Raw genomic sequence first — 17,227 nt, forward strand, 5'->3', positions numbered from 1 at the left:
TTATCTTTCCAGTTTTATTTCATTCCAATAAACCCTTTCTGCTTATATACATTCATTTAATATATCTGTGGAGCATTCTGAGATAAAATAAAACGAAACAACTCAGCAATAGAAAAGAAACGTGGGTATAACTTTATATGGTATATAAAAAAGGGGAAGATGGAAACGTTTGAGCAATGAACAAGTAAAGGAAACAGAAAAACTAAAAAATACATATACTGGGTACCCAATCATCAAGGATCAAGGAAAAAGTTGCAAGATCGAACATTCTCGCGAACGACGATTAGAAACCTGCTCTGTGCACATTGGATTTAATGAAAGATACGCAATCGGCTAACGGTGAACTCAGCTTATTTCTCAGTTCTCAAATTCCTCATCGGTGACTGAAAGAGAGAAAAAAAAAGATAATTTCCAGCGTTGACAGTACCATTAAGAATTTAAGGGGTGAATAAAATTTTATTAGTTCACCTTCTGCTAGCAAATGATGAAAATCAAAAGATTTCGTTTATTTCGTGGAAGAAATGTTAGCATTATTCCATCAGTTCAAATATTTCGAGCCATAAAACATGAAAACAGTGCATATTACGAAGAGAATCCAAAGAATTCCCGGTGAAAGACAATGTTTACATTGATAACGGCAGCATCCTAACGGGCAAGTTTGGATTCAATGCAAAACGAATGGATGGGAAAATTATAGAGCAAAGAGACGGAATGACACGATATTGGAAAATCATTTAGAATTCAATTTCAGTACCAAACAAGTATGATATAAATCTATAAATCAAGGAATAGCGCTAATGTTGAGAAGAATGATGTGCACATATGCTTTTGTCAGAAACCTGTCACTAAATTAAGTGTCATTGCCGGAAAAATCTGGATGCCACCGGAATTCCCGAGCCAAACCACGGCACCACGACGAAAATGGAACAGACAGTCGATAGGGGAATCTCTCTTCAAAATCGATAGTTGCCCTCTTCCCTTTGATCCGAACCGAGTCCATGTGTCCATTTCATCACAGTACTGTGCTTAGGATTTGTCATACTTGTCAACTACACTTCCACGAAACCATCTACTTTGGTTCACTTTCAGGGAACCATCCATAACCTCCAATCACGTACTTTGTTCCTCATGAGAGAAGACTATTACATTAGTATGACCTCGTACGAGTCACCAACAAATAGAATCGGCAGTACCCACCACATCACCAATATTGAACGAATCTTTTTTTTTTCACCGCTACAAACATTTGTATATGTGTTCTCCGTGACATATAAAACGAATAAAACATTCGAATTGGTACAAGATGAACAAAACTAGTTATATTTTATTTAGTAAATCTGACTAATATTTGTACATGTATATTTTCTTACTCGTATGATTGAGCTAAATTCACATCACTTCATCAGGGACTAGTTAAACACACTGCAAGTACAAGTTGAGCAAGTAGAAAACTTGAGCAAGTATGTGACAACAGTAGAGCACACATATACGCAAAAGAATCTCAACACGCTCACCTAACTGGTGACGAACTGCTTAGTCTGTTAGTCATAATTGTTAATCATAAGTAATGAGGAATGTTAAGTGGCAGCCAAAACGCAGAATCCTACAGATTTACAACGAGAATCTCGACTTCACTTCCTTCGCAATCATTTTTGCGATGGCCAAACTTGACGTTGCTCCAGGGGATGGTGCGTTTCGAATATGAAGTACCCTTTTTGACAGCTTAAATAATTTTTAGATTAAACTAAAATCCACAAACTCGTACATCGTCATCACTCACTGGTCCAGTTCCGCTGTCAAAAACGAAGTCGTCTACTAGATTGCCTTCCGCATCCATTGCTTGTGCTCGCACACCTGACGGCCCTCTTAACAACTTACGATTAAAAAAACAAGTGACATTCATTTCGAAGTGCTGATAAATCATTACTTTAACACAAAAACATCAATCACTTCAATCATTGGCTGTAGGTTGTCATGGTGGGCTTTATATCAATGTGTGAATGGGAATAGAATAACACATATGAATGTAAAAGGGGTTAAAGAGAGCATCCGTTTTGGTTAATTGTCAGAATGTTAAGGAAAACATAAGATAACGGTACAGGAACGAATGATGGATGGAACGTTCAGAATAAGGCGTATTGGAATTGAAAATCAATTGTATATAGGTGATTCCTTATAAGGAAACTTCAGGTTTGCATCTGCACTCAGTACATCGTGTGTCAATCAGTCATGCTCTGCTTCTTCCGCATTGCAAGGAGCTCCTGATTGCCGCTGATTGCCGCACTATCAATAGGTGAGAGTTGATTTCTCTATAGTTACAACAAGCATCAAGCGGTCTCCCAGAAGAAAATCGTACTACTTAAGATAAGTCGGAACTGCGCTCCAAAGCCAACTACCCCTTGCTCCTACGCTCCTGCTTTTGTGATCCAATTGGAATGGAAAACTCAATAAGAACTCAATCATTGACCTCCCCAATAGCTAGGACTACGTTAATACGACGGTGATATTGTGATTGTAACATATAGGACAAGGAAGGAATGTAAGGGATGGTCTTCTAGAACGTTTCCCTCAACAAACTGCGTCGTTTAGCAATAAGAAACTATACCTCATGACATCGCTGCGTCTCAGTTCCGGGATGAATCGTTGAAGTTGTTTTACTTGAGCGCTAATAAATATTCCACGGTACAATTCTTTCATTCCGAAAGTGAAGTACTTGCCGACTAGTTTTCGCGTACCACTAAATAAAAAGTAATAGTAGCTCTTTCTCCATGGTTTCGTGAGTATATCGAAAATTTTCATTCTGCAAAAAAAGTCCAGTAAGTCCCAAGTTCGACATTCTTTGAATCCTGGGATTGATGAGTTGAATTGTTTACTATTTTGTTTGAGCAGAACCAAGATTGTTATTCACATTTATTCTGGCTAACGTTTCGGCGTCATCGCCTTCTTCAGGACCTGGAAAGTCAAAGACACATCTAATCTCTCCCCTCAAACGTCTCATTACACCACAAGATAGAATTAGCAAAGAGTGACCTCTTTTGTACTGCCTATACATAGATGATCGTCGCATAATATGTCCAACGCAGGCCGAAATGGACACTTCTTTCGATCTCTTGAACAAACAGTCCCGGTACATGAAGTTCACGAGGGAAAAAACCCATAGACAATTAGCTGCCGTTTCTCAACGTGAGGGTTCATTTATACAGGGGAATTGGAAAAAAAGGTGGAAAACGGATCCAACTAACACAGCGCCAGCATCAGATATGAAAAGGGATGAAAAGCCTGAAAAAGCAGTAGGTCCGCAATCGTGCCTATGACAGACTTTGCGAGACACCGAACGTGTCCAAGTGGCAGGCAAGGGGACTGCGTGGTATCGGCAGTTATCTATCTGATCACCTCTCAACTATGTGGGGCTGAGCACATCGGCGAAACAGGAAGAGCACTATGTTCTCTGATCAAGGAGTACCTAGATGGGCTCATCAAATCAAAATCGTCCATCCCATTAGGTGCTCAGCGCAGACAGTGTCATTTCAACATAGCAGTCACGATTTTGGCATGCGAATCCGAGGCTTTGGCACGGAAAACATTAGAAGCATTCTACATAACAGCTAAAAGTCTAACTATGAATCCTAATGAAGAATCGCTGTGTCCAACGAGCTGGCGCTGTATTAAGACCTATGCGGGTTTTGACCTACGAGGTCAGATGCAAGGGGCATCGCTATTGGTTACTATTAGCGGCGTAACTCAGAGAACCGGTGGTCCTCTAACATCGCCGCTTTACGGCTATCAAAGTGACCGGTACTGTGGTCTGCTTCTCTGACGTTGTCTTTGAGCAATCTGTTTGCTAAGTCATATCTTGTGAGTGACGAGGTGTTTGAGGGGATAGATTACATGTGTCTTTGGTTTTCCAACCCCTGAAGAAAGCGACGATGTCGAAACCTTAGCCAGAATAAAGATCGATAACAATGTTGGTTTTGTTCAAACTAAGTAGTGCACGAAAAAGTTTAGTGTCTTTTTTTCAACATCAATTTATCGGATTTACTTAAAACTAGAGTTCTGCGAGGGAGAAATTCAGCAGGTACGAGATGGCTTCCTAAAATATGCTAATATGTCCCTTCTGTATGTACTTGATATTCAAAGTTCTTGGAAGTAGCCGTAAAAGTAGTCAATATGAGAAATAATTACACTAAAAACAAAGTAGAAGTTTTGAAAATGCAAACCTGAACGTCAAGGACTCAAATAGATCCGTCGGAGAAATCGAAAAGTAGCTATAGCCTTCTCGTTTATATGCTAGCACAGCGTTCGGACCTAACCATATATCTCCGTTCATTCTTGGAGTCAAATGGACTCCAAGAAATGGGAACCGAGGATCAGGGACCTGTAAAAGTTCGTGAACGTCAAGACAGTCCTCCATTTTATACTGATACAATGTATTTACCGGATACACGTTAGTCCTGACCAACTTTCGTTTGTCCGGTTTCAGTAGTAAGTACTCTCCTCGGAAAGGAACTATCTTTGGAGAGGGGGCGCATCCAGACAACTGCGCTACACGATCAGAATGTAGACCGGCACAGCTTACCAGATATTTGGTCAATAGTACTGACTGCAAATGTACGATTCTCGTTAACGTCAGAACTAGTGCAGGAAGATTATAACAAAACAGAAACAAGACAAATCCAACGAAAAAAGAGGGATCCATCGTGGATCGTTTTCGTGATGTGGTGCGCTTGAAGGATCAAAAATGAGTGTTCTCAATGCAACAGTCGTGTCAAAGGCAGCATACGAATCTGAGGTGGTGCGGATTTCAGGTGGAGTATTTGTACACGGGATAGTAGATTATGGAGAGGGGTGTGATTCCGTCCACTTCTTCCTAATTGCCGTAAAAAACGGCCCGGAAGATGCGCGCGTGCACAAGGCTGGCGCGCTCCAATCGAACTCCTCGTGGAAAAAAGTGCGCCGGAACGCTCGAAGCCGTATCTTCCGGGCCGTTTCCTACGGCAATTAAAAACAAATGGACGGAATCACCCTTCTCTCAATAATCTACGATCCCGTATACGAATACTCCACAAGAAATCTGTACCACCCCAGATTCGTGGAGTGATGCCTTAAAGTTGTGAAGTTATGCGGTGTAGTTGGTTCTCTGGGAAAACCTCTCGTTACGTGTTTGTTTAGTTTTGGAGAAAAATGTTTGGGACTTTCTCGAAGCGGTTCGTTCCAAGCAAAATCTAGCAATTTCTTCAGTTTTTCTTTTAAAATTGAAGATGACGTCGACACTTTTAGCAGTTCTTCAGACAAAAAAAAAACTGAAGACTGAAGGAATACCATTTGTCTTGTGAGCATTACTCTGGAACTGACGTATGAAAAGCTAAGGATAAAGATGAACGTGAAGCAGCCTTAGCATCCGTAATTCGTACACTACTTAACTTTATTTTAGCAATCATTTGAGTCGTAAAGATGTGCGCAACAACGTGCATTATGGTAAGCACAAAGAAACGACAACGACCCATCGTCGCAAAGGAACGAACTGCACGGCTAAAGCTGGATATCTCCGAGTTAAAAGACGGGGAGACATTCAATCTTAATTCCTACTAGAAGGTAGAAGATAGTCGTTCGGAACATTGTTCTATAACCGTAAAGAAGGAAGATATCCAATAAATCCACAAACTCCAGTCACATAGGATTTTACAGACACGAGATAAAATCGCGTAATGTTAAATTACCCAACAAAGCAACTCTTCGCATTCTACACATTCTTTGTAGGAGCAAAGAAATCCAGGGATGCGGTTTTATTTCCTCAACCCTTCGGGTGTAGGAAAGTCTCACTATGCAAACTAATGGCGTTAGTGCTCCTCAGACCCCTAATAGCTGCTCGTTTGTATTTTTTGTATTTTTAATACTTGCAAACTACATCGTGGACCCCATCTATTGGTGAGAAGAATCCAATATCGAACATTTCTCCCAACTCCGCGTTTAAGGAAAACAAAAAAAAAACTGGGAAATAACTCACACTTCTCCAGTCTGAACGGACGGTAATTGGAAACATTGGATTTGACGATTGAGAAATATCTTTTACTGGATAGTTTATATACACCTACAAAAGTTAAATAAACTGTATAGCCTACAATAGGGCATGGTGGCGATCAAAACCTACGGTCCCTCCCTTTTTCTCGAAATCTGCCGCAAATGCTTTGGACACTTCACCCCAATCCACAATTCCAGTATGTGGTGACCAAAGAGCTTTGAGACCCTTAAGACGAGTATTTCCAACATTTAGTTGATTATCCATAATATCTTATAAGTACCCTGCAGTGTGGTTCGTATTCCTTGATCTCCGATCCATTAATCATCTTAATATCCTTACACCCATTCTTTGTCGCTCTTTCAAAAAGATCCTAAACTCAGTCTTAGTTTCATAACTTGAAGACTGGAACCGTAGCTATGAAAACCTTGAAGGTCAAAGAACTCACATCAAGTCTTGGTATCTCTTCTGGTTCTACCGCCACTATTAGTTTACCAATTTTCTTGTGTGGGAAGTTATTTTCTTCGAAAAACTTGTACGCAAGATCCATACCTGAACACCACTTTAAGATTCTTCTTGAACAATGTGTTCTTTGAAAAGAGACTTCAAGAACATGGAATCATTAAAGTAGTAGTCGTTGTAAAGTGGTGACGCTTTACGTTCTTGGTGATGGTGGTCGCTGGCCAGCGTTCACAGAGACAACAAGATCCCTAGAGCTCTTTTCTCTCTTTTTTTCTTTGAAGTTTTCATCCTTCTCTCGCTTACTGTAGCATGCTGAAGGTTCATACAAGTTTTTTTTGATTAGTTTTGTACTTTACTTTGCTCATTGCTCTAAGATTTTAGTTAGTATAGATTGAATTTTTGGTCCATTTTTCCGTATTCCTTTGTCCAATTAGCATTTTTCGCAATCGTAGTCATTTCATAGTCCCGAAATACGATAGATAAAATGCTAGTTACGTACAATTACACGGAAAAGTGTGACCGATATCTAGCTCCAACAGTTGAAAATCTTTGAGGAGACGATACCCTGACAGAAGATGAAACTAGTTATCCATCGAAAAGGGATTTTTCTAGGATTAGAACTATGAGGATGCTAATTACGCACAATAACACAAGAAAATGGGGCAGAGATTCAATCGCCATAAAGTAAGGCCTTAGAGGCACTCAGATAGCACTATGAAGTACAAAACTAATGATAAATAACTTTAAGTATATAACTAATCCTTTAATTTAAATTTAAATAACTAATCCTATGCAGCATTACGCGAAAAAAAGATGAAAAGCTATCGAAAACGGGAGAAAAGAGTTTCGTAGCGTTTGTAGCTCTCTGCGGAGATGGGCCACCCCCCCCCCTTCACTGAGGACGCAACGAGTCTCCCCGGTACAACATATTTGACACCGACCACACAACGAAAACGCACCTTCAACACAAAGCTTAGCCTTTAGACTTCCAGGCTTATAGTAGATTCCTGCATGGACGACACCACTGTTGTTGCCACTTTGATGAGGAGCTACAATGTTGACACTTGTAAGCTTAGAAACAGTTATATTCCATCGTTGCAGCTTCGTAAGGAGTGCATTTAAAGGAAATAAACCGATAATTTTGCTTCGAATTAGATATATGCAAGGAACACAATGGAAACAGTTTTCATAATTCACTAAGTAATCCCTCGTTCACCCCGACATCATTACAATTAAACTCCATCGGGAAATAGCCTCGGCAAACATGGTTATTGTTGCAAACTTCGTCCTAGAGCAAAATTTCAAAAAGTCATAAAAATTTCAGATTGATGGCTGCTCTAGGCGCTAACAATACTAGAGAGTATATCTCTGTATATGACCACGGTTGTGGCAGGATAAGGTGAATTTTTCAAGTGAGCGTAGAGTTCCAGTTGTAGATTACGGAAACAAGCGTGACCCTGATCAATTCTCCGTGGTCGTTCTAAAAGAATGACGTGAGAACCAATTTACTTCCTACGAGTTACGTTAGAACGTGCAAAACACTTGTACAAGCTCCCTTCCCCTCAAAAGTCTAATCATTGGTTTTACTTGAATATGCTGTCGAGGAGAGTAGTATTCGATTATTCGACCACTCACTCGTAGGCGCGGTGCGTGCGCAAAGGTGGTGCGTTGCAGTTGATTTCGAAGGAAGGAACTGCGTCTTCCACGCCATCTTTTTGCGATGATGAGAGGAGCGTGGGCGGAGCCACACTTGTCTCCGTAATATACAAGCCTTTTGCAAGAGTTTTCTTGTTTGCGTACCACGCCAATCTCCCTACACGCTCCCTCTAAAGCAATTTGTGCGCTCTCTTAAGTTCAGTTCTGTCCGAAGCCTTTTGGAGCCTGAAAGACTTCAGAGGGCCATAATGTTCAAAAATTACAAACGTCCCCAAGCGGAAAATAAACCTCTTTTATGTGGTTTTGTGCTAATAAAAAAGGTTTAGCAAGCCAATTTGATCTGAATGGACTCAAAATTGCTTCGCATTTTATAAAGGTGAGGATGAAAGGATTGAATACAGTAAGAAAGGGACAAGGCTCACGTAAACAAAAATGAGGCCACCAAATAATGAGCCCAAAGAGCATTACCACATGCCAAAATGGACAGATATAAGGGAAACCGAAGTATTTCCTCTACAGTCAAAATATTTGACGGTAAGAAAACTACTTGGAAAGAACTAAAAACTCTTCCTTTGAGTATTTTTGGTTCTTAGAATGCACTACAACCTTGAAGAAAGGGTCTATAAGCAAGGTTAACATCAAACTGCAATGCATGATTCGAGCGAATTTCTTTTGCTGTTTACTGGGACAAAGAAAGGGTTACAACTCTATTGAAAAGCTACAGAGATAGGTCAGGGAGGTATAAGGCGCACAAAGTCTATCAAGGGAGCTAATCGGAACCGCAATGGAACGTACTGAAATCGTGAAGTCTTTCGATAGGGCTGTATATCATCAGGTGAAAACGGCCTGAAGTAATTAAGTAGGCGGCTGGATCGAAGTGGCGCGGTTGCGAACGACTCCTAGGGTCCCATTTCGAACAGAACTGCTAGCCTCATCAGATCACGCAATTGCACCGCGCTTTAGACCTTTTTGACCCGACTATACACCTACAATCATGCAGATACGTATCACAAGCACAGAAACCTTCATCTGAAGCTTAACAACAGAAAAAGCTTACTGATAGAACCTGATAGAAAAAAGAAAAGAAAGAAAACTTACCTAATCTATTTTCCTTCTCAACCATACATATCTTAAAATGAGGGTATTCCATCTGAAGTTGTCGAGCTGTTGCACTGCCAACAATACCACCACCAATAACGACAACATCAAATTGAGGTGGAAAACTGAATGGAGTCACATCTGTTTGCCAAGGTGCGCTACGGTATTCTGCGTAGGATAGCGGAGCAGCTGTGGTAGCCCGGAAAGTCGACTCGGTTCGTCTACTTCCAGATCTTAAACTCTGTTATTAGAGCGATAAATTAGTTCCAGTTAGATATTACAAATTATACAGACCCAAGTTCTGTTTCAAAATTGGCTATGCTAACTGAAATCTATCTCTTTCATATATGTTTGCAGTTACGCATGTGACGAATTATAGTAAAGTCAGAACGACATGGAGCACGCGCAGTTGTGTAAGCGGTTGCACTTGAAGCGCTGCGGTGGAGCGTAGCGGTTAGGATCGAATGAGGGCCCCTGCCACCACCACCGCTCATTGCCGCAGTTCGCAATAGTCCTACCTCGATTCCGACCGCTACGCTCCACCGAGCCGCATCGAGCGCAACCGCTTACGCAACTGCACCGTACTTCGTCGTTTAGACCTAACTATATTATTTGTCCGAAAGGAAAGATAACTCACTCATATAGCGGAGGTGCATTTGATACGTAGCGAAGTCCTTGAGTTAGTAGTAACTTGCGGCTACTCCGGGCTATAGCGCACGGCAGTGACATCCTTTTAGTACTGCAAAGTAAGTACGATGTTCACTGGCGTAGAGAAGAGAAACGAAGGGAGAATTCCTACTTACATAGCTGAACCGCATAATAAGAGAACAAGTAAAGAAATAGAAAGTACTCGAGAGCATCATAAGTAAACAAAGAAGAGTGATAAGTCTTATTTGTTTTGTGGTGACGGTGAGTCGTTTAAGTGTCTTCTTTAAGATCACCGCAGTGGCCTTGTCCCCAACGTCCCTTCCCCCTTGGGCTAGCTTGATTGTCTAAATCCTGGCGGATAGATTGACTATTATGAAGCGTTACGGATTAGAGGAAGAGATCTTATGAGAGGATCTTTCATCTTCTTTAGCAGGAGAAGGATCTATGTTTTCTTGTTATGCCAACGAGGTTTAGGTGAAACTTTTTTATTGGCCTGACGTTTCGACAAACTAGTCTTTTTCAAAGGCTTGAAAATGGTTCGAGGTCTTTGATATCTTTGATAAGATTGTCACCAAGGCGAATGAGATCTAAGCACTGTGCAGTATCCTTAAGTACTGGTGTCTGGATAACGTTAAGGAACTGCATGTGGGGCAATCTTATAGCTCACAGAGTGTTACGAACGGCAAGAAGTCATTGGTAATTGATAGGCACTCATTTTTGTTATTCATGAACGGATTCCTGACGGAAATCCAGAATGCCTCCATAGCCTTCCTAGCAGATATTTCTTTCTCGTGCGCTAATATCGTACATTTTATTTCAAACTCATTTCCATCATGCTTATCGTTTTTGTGGCGCCCTAACGGTATCATCGAACTTCCTCGCCTTTTACCAGCCAAATGTTCCTTGATACGCACGTTCAGCATCCTTCCAGTTTCTCCAATATAAATGGCGTTGCAAGTTAGGCATTCTATTTGGCAAATAACTCCGATGCTCGTGCAATCACCGGCCTCACCGAATGGACAAACCACATTCTGAGCCGCATTGCCTATCGTAGAATGTATTGCGAACTAACTGTCGCTTGATGCTGTCGTTCGGGATGTTTAGGAGAGAGGAGGAGTTTGATGGGATATGCATGGTATTAAAGACCTTGAACCATTTCCAGGCCTTTGAAAAAGACGAGTTTGTCGAAACGTCAGGCCAATAAAAACGTTTCACCTAAACCTCGTTGGCATAACAAGAAAACATAAATACACTATCAAATGCCGAGGTTTCAAGAAGAGAGGACTTGGAGATTGTTGGAGAAGGATCTGTTTACCTGCCTCAGGAAGGACTTCACCAATTTCTTTTGTTAAATAGCGATTTTTTTTTGTTTTGACTCGGACGAAATACGGTTTCTTTCTTGAGCGCACAACAGGTGTATATGAATAAATAAACGAATGAATTTACGTGAGTCATACGCACATCTGCCAAAACGTGAACGTTCCCGACTGATGAAACTCAAAAATTTCCCATAATAATGGAATATAGTAGAGTCAAAACGACATGAAGCACGGTGCAATTGCGTACACGACTTCTCTCGAGGAGGTGCGGTGGACCGTAACGGTTAGGAGCGTGTTGGAACCATTGCCGGCACTACTCTTCGCTGCAGTTTTTCAGTTTTTTGCAGACCCACATCGGTTCCAATTGCTGCCTCCACTGCGCCATTTCGAGCTCGTACGCAAATGCACCGTGCTTTGACCCGACTATACTTTTATTTTTAGTTTGTACAGAGGAAAAAAAATTCCCCTCAATCAAAATCAAGCAGAGATGTCATGAAAGTTCGCTACTTATCTCTGTTAAAGAGCTACGAAAGCAACAAAGAAACACATAAGATGTTCGTAGAAAATTCTGTTACTGTTCATAATGAAGAAAAAACCTCAGATAAGAATACCTCAGACTAGAACACTTCAATTAACAAATTTGATCGATGAATTGCCCTTTCATTTACGAATGCAAGACGTACTCGCTTATCAAGAGCAGAATCAATAATGACTGAAGGAATTTGTAGCTGAGACATTGACAGTAATCCTTTCAAAAAAGGTCATACCAGTGAAACATATTCAAGCGTACAAATCATGGCAGTTGTAATAATTTAATCAATATGTTTTACATGCTCACAACACATTATTACACTCAACTAACGGTAAAATTAAAAACAGTAAATATTTTCCCCGAAGTGCCGGACGCCGTTCCGAAAGCAAGAGATTGGCAAGGAGAAGCGCCGCTGTGCAGCCGTCTACTTATATTATGCTCTATTTCTTCGCTATTTTTTATCAGATTTGAAAAAAATATGTTTTGACGTTACGGAGTCTTATTAAATGGTAGCTAGAATAGTGGAGGCTCAGGACACAGCTCTGGATACAGCTTTAGTCCGTGCTCGAATGCAAAAACTCGCCTTTTCTCGGAGCCATTTCGGAGAAAAAATTGGCAGTGTGTCTAGACGACAAAAGTTGAAGTGGATTCTACGATGCAGGAGTTTTACTGAAGAACATCTTCAAAAACTCTATCTTTCCCTTCCTTCAACTTTATTTTGTACTAAAATTGAAGTGGACTTTTTGGATGGGTTTTCTAAATGAGACCGGACCATTTTATCCTTCGAAAAAGAACTGGATTTTTCGTTTTTCGTGGACTAACTGTTATGGAGGAAAGATTCATAGAATACTAATGAAAATGAGGTCAAAGGATACTGATGTGATTCGCGGAGTGATACTGATGCATTAAAAACATCAAAAGACGAGTATTGACCTTAAACTCTAGCGCGTAACTAGTTAAAGGAACTTATGATGTTATTGAGTAGCAATCAACAACAAGCAATTCCACCCTCAAGCTTTAGCATTACACCGACAATTCACTACATTACGACAAAGTACGCTTTCGTTTTGTCACCAGCAGAGCCGCGCGCCACCCATTCTCGTTTGATTGAGAAATTTTCACATGATGAGGTTCTATTTGGTTTTTTCCTTGTTGGTCGTATTTATTCCATGAATTTCCCCGAAAGAGGCTATGTTGCGACTGGAACAGTAACTTAATTCTGTTGGGGTACTTACATTTCTGTCCATTTTTCGCTTCCAGGCTGAGATTTCTTTGCGATCCATCAGTTCGATATTTTCACGTAGATTTACTATCAATCTGAGCTGAATTGAAGCTGAGGGGAACAGAAAGTGATGTAGAGCGCGATATTCAGGGATGTCGTAGGTGGTCACTCTGACGGCGAAGCAAGAATGGCGAACAAACGGTTTTCTCTGTACAGTAACGCTGAATCGGAAATCAATGGCTTTTTTTTTTGTCCTACGCCGCCAATGTAACCGCCTTCTATCCACGATATCTGTGGAAGTTCAGACCATCTTTCAATTTACTTCCGTCACATAGGCACAACTTTATCAGAATCACTTTGCCATAATTCCTGTCAAGTATAAACGCACGCTTCTTTCCATTTTTTTCTCTAACATTCGTCTCTTTAGGCAATGCTCCGTATCATATCTGCACGTGCTATTAGTATAGTACGAAATAATTCGCGTGCATCCCCACTACCACGAATGTTCTCTTCGACTCCGGCGGCGTCAACTGCGGCTGAAGATTTGGATTTGATGAGGTGAGTTAGAGTTGAAATATAGATCATACATAGGAGTATTCAATATTCTTTAAATCCATACTCTTATTACTGCTGCTCCTATTTTTTAACGTCTAGGCGTGTTCATAATTTGTCTTCAATTTTTATACTTTCTGAAATTTTCTTCTCGTCCAGAGTATAAAACATCACCGTTTTCTTTCTATTTTTTTTCCGCGAATAGCTCGTAATTATTTTAATGTTGATAGCATAGATTTCCTACTTCAGAGCCCGTTTGTTGTACCAAAGCAAAAAACGTGGTATTCTTGAAAATGATATTCTTATTGGCACATTTGCTGAACGATATCTGCCCAAGATGACTCAGGAGCAGTTGGAGTCTTACGACAAGGTGAGGTTGCATGCCGGTCAGATCCATGATTCTGTGCTTATAATGTCTTTCGTTTAAACGGGATACTACTGATTGAACGAATGACATTATCTTTGTTTTTTTTCCATGGAAAGTGCTTCCAAGTCTGGAATTTTCAGTTTTTTGTTCAAGTACTCAGTAGTTTCGAGTTTTTATTCTGGGGTTATGATTAGTAGGTATTTGTTGATGTGTAAAACTTTGTCTAGGTTGTCTTAGATGTCAGCGTATTGGAGGGGGGCGGGCAGACAACCGCACTCTTATTTCTGGGAGTAAATAGCTAAATCGTTGGGGCCCCAAGACCTAAGGATTAATCTTTGAGCACCTGTGACATGTAGGGGAAAGTAACCAAGAGAAAAAAGGAAGATAGAGCTTCTAGAAATAAGAGCGTGGTTGAGTGGCCGCCTTCCACCAGCAATATTTTCCCGGAAGATTAGTATAAGTTTAGATTTCATCATAGAATACCAACAAAAAGTGGTATTTCGACATGTTTTGCAAGATTTGAGGCTTATCTCTATTCATTGAATGCCCAAATCATGGCGGCCTCCCCCTTATGTTATGTAGGCAGCACTTGATCTAACACTTATCTGATACAAGGATAGTCATTTGTGCAGATACTGCATACTTAGTTATGAGGAATTGTGCACTTTGATTGGATTTATTGTATTTGAGAAGCCGCTTGTGCAAAATGCACTATTTCAGTGGAATAGTTTTATTAGGAAAAGGAGAATTTCGTCCAAGTTTTATATTATTATCTACAGTTGATCAACGGTGAACATATGGAATGGGATCTGTTCTACTACATGTCCGGCAGAAAGGAGCCTCCCGCAGATGTAGCGAACTCGAGCGCTTTCAAATTGATAAAAGCTTTTGTTGATAAAAAACAATTTGCTGGCGATTCTGAGGCTAAGTGACTCTTTTTGTTTCGTTTTTTTTTTCTAGACACTTAGGTGTACATTTGGACAATTTCCTTATAGGTATTTTGATGTACATTGTTTACGTTGTTAATACATCCTAGCGCTTTCCAGTGGTCCTAGACCGTGTGTTGTTGTACTGGTCTCAATGTGCATCTGATTTCTATACAACGTAATAAATAAAAGTTTCAGTTTTCTTTCTCGCATATAAATTTATCAAAAATAGATCAATTTGGGAGAAAGTGCGAAGTAATTCGTGCTTGCATCCTGGCTCAGAAGCTGAAATAAAAAAAAGCAAAATTATGAATATGATCACCGTGACAATGAATGAAGGTTCTTGTCACTTGCAACTGGGGATTTTCACTGACAAGCAGTGTTTCGTTCGGCTCAGAAAGCTGAAAAGCGGTCGATAAATTCGCTCTACCGCTCTTGTGGAAAGGCTTGCTGAATTTAGTAATAATTGTTGGCGAGCTTTCATCATACTCACAAGGAAAAACGATAAAAATCAATGCAATCCTTGATTGAACGAATAACTTCACGCGAAACGTTGTCAACATGTCTGCCTTACCCAGAACAGTTTAAAGACATCACCCCACGAATCTGAGGGGGTACGGATTTCAGGTGGAGTATTCGTATACGGGGTCGTAGATTATCGAGAGAAGGGTGATTCCGTCCATTTCTTCCTAATTGCCGTAAAAACGGCCCGCACGATACGGCTTCGAACGATCCGGCGCGCTATTTTCTACAACGAGTTCGATTGGAGCGCGCCAGCCTTGTGCACGGACCGCATCGTCCGGGCCGTTTTTTTTACGGCAATTAGAAAGGAATGAACGGAATCGCCCCCTTCCCATAATCCACTATACCGTATAAGAATACTCCATCTGGATTCCGTCTCACCACAGATTCGTGGGGTGATGCCTTTAAGTGCAAAATTTGACCCAAATCAGTCCCAGGGCTTTAAAACCTCCGAAAAAAAGGCTACAAAAAACCACGAAATCAATGTAATCTATGACTGCACTGGTGCAAAAACCACTAAAGATGGCCTTTTTATTAAGATAATAGTATAGTGTCATTTTTTTTCATCATAAAATACTCTATGTCTATAGTCGGGCCAAAACGACATGAATCACGAGTATAGTTGCGGTGCATTTGCGTACGCGCTCGAAACGACGCGGTGAAGACAACAATTGGAACCGAGTTCGCAAACTGCAGCGGTGAGTGGTGCCAGTAAGGGTTTCTAGCCACTACGCTCCACAGAAGCGCCTCGAGAGAAGCCGCGGACGCAATTCCTTGCGTGCTTCGTGTCGTTTTGACTCTACTATATCACTTTTTTCTTTGTAGAATACTCTGTGCTCATATGCCGCGCTTACGTCCACAGGCAGGGCAACTGCCCAGTGCTCGGCAAGGAAAAATTGAAGGACAGACCAAATTGACGTGTGAAATGTGATACTGCAATCATTGGAAAACGTGGATACGTGTTTTTCTCTCATGAAGGAAAAATAAGAAAGAAAGTCGAAAAAAAAACACATAGACACAAGTGATATGTCGACTGGTGTAGAAACTGACAGTGAAGAAATTCCTTTGAATAAGAATGGATCTATAGTACCACACCCTAAAAGCCCAATTATAAGATTCATTCATTTATTCTATTTATTGTTTCCAAAAAGAATCAACCTGTATTAACTCCGAGCCACGAATTTCTAGAAGTTACGATTACATTCAGAAGTATGAATGGTATGCGATTCTAATGTAGTACTCTGTTATGAAGCGATTTCTCCGAAATTTCCACTAAAACTCTGGGAGAAGCAGAACGGAGCATTTTGTTAGAGGTTCCTACAGTAAAAAAAAACATTTGTCTGAGCAGAGGTGCTGGGGGGGGGGGGGTTAAAAAGATTTCCATCATTCTTCAAGTTCCCATAATTTATTGTTCACCTACCATCGCTGCATTTCTTATCGGTGCATCAAGCGTACTCCAAATTCTGCTGATATGTGCTCCCTTTTTTTTGGTAGAAAAGCACCCAGAATTCTGTGCTTGGAATCAAATTTGTAACAAGCGGAACACTGCTTGTGAATTTATTTCCGGAAAAAGTTTCCCTTTTCTTAGGATGACGTGATGAATCACAAAACTAGCATTCGCAGATGTTTACTTTACCTTATTTATTTTGTTCCATTTCTAAACACTTTGCGTTTATGAAGTTCCACTCAGGGCAACATATTATTCCGGATTCTTTACCGACTTTGCTTATCTTCAGCGCCTTTTTCGGGATTATAAAGGCGTCAAAGGTTGAGAAGCGCTAAATGACGCCCTCTTTTGTTGGTTCAACGAGCAGCTGTTTAGTCGGATTGCATACGACACTTTTGTGGAACTTTTTTGTTTGTTTAGAAAATCATTGATGAGATTTGCATGGTTATTGAACTCCTGA

General features: G+C 40.6%; 2 protein-coding genes across 5 annotated transcripts; one reads left to right on the forward strand and one right to left on the reverse strand.

The window, feature by feature from the left end:
- Positions 1-1,611: 1,611 nt before the first annotated feature.
- On the reverse strand, positions 1,612-11,112 carry RB195_013151 (uncharacterized protein; the record flags this gene model as incomplete). Of its 3 annotated transcripts, none has more annotated exons than XM_064202839.1 (14): positions 1,612-1,722; positions 1,781-1,865; positions 2,606-2,737; positions 4,218-4,375; positions 4,436-4,600; positions 6,005-6,088; positions 6,149-6,244; positions 6,300-6,389; positions 6,465-6,568; positions 7,438-7,527; positions 9,233-9,357; positions 9,870-9,971; positions 10,036-10,039; positions 10,453-10,525. In XM_064202839.1, the coding sequence occupies 14 exons, from the start codon at positions 10,523-10,525 to the stop codon at positions 1,612-1,614; spliced, it is 1,419 nt and encodes a 472-aa protein (XP_064058720.1). The 3 variants fall into 3 exon arrangements, with proteins under 3 accessions (XP_064058720.1, XP_064058721.1, XP_064058719.1); XM_064202840.1 differs by having other exon boundaries at positions 9,233-9,465; XM_064202838.1 differs by lacking the exons at positions 10,036-10,039; positions 10,453-10,525 and adding an exon at positions 11,096-11,112 and having other exon boundaries at positions 9,233-9,465.
- Positions 11,113-13,383: 2,271 nt separating this feature from the next.
- RB195_013152 (uncharacterized protein) lies at positions 13,384-14,804 on the forward strand (the record flags this gene model as incomplete). 2 transcript variants are annotated; one of them, XM_064202841.1, is made up of 3 exons in its annotated part: positions 13,384-13,511; positions 13,755-13,875; positions 14,652-14,804. In XM_064202841.1, 3 exons carry the CDS (start codon positions 13,384-13,386, stop codon positions 14,802-14,804), a joined length of 402 nt encoding a protein of 133 aa, XP_064058722.1. The 2 variants fall into 2 exon arrangements, with proteins under 2 accessions (XP_064058722.1, XP_013296243.1); XM_013440789.2 differs by having other exon boundaries at positions 13,456-13,511.
- Between the last annotated feature and the right edge of the window lie 2,423 nt (positions 14,805-17,227).

This window comes from Necator americanus, chromosome V (assembly GCF_031761385.1).
Source record: "Necator americanus strain Aroian chromosome V, whole genome shotgun sequence".
NCBI classification, from domain to species: Eukaryota; Metazoa; Nematoda; class Chromadorea; order Rhabditida; family Ancylostomatidae; genus Necator; species Necator americanus.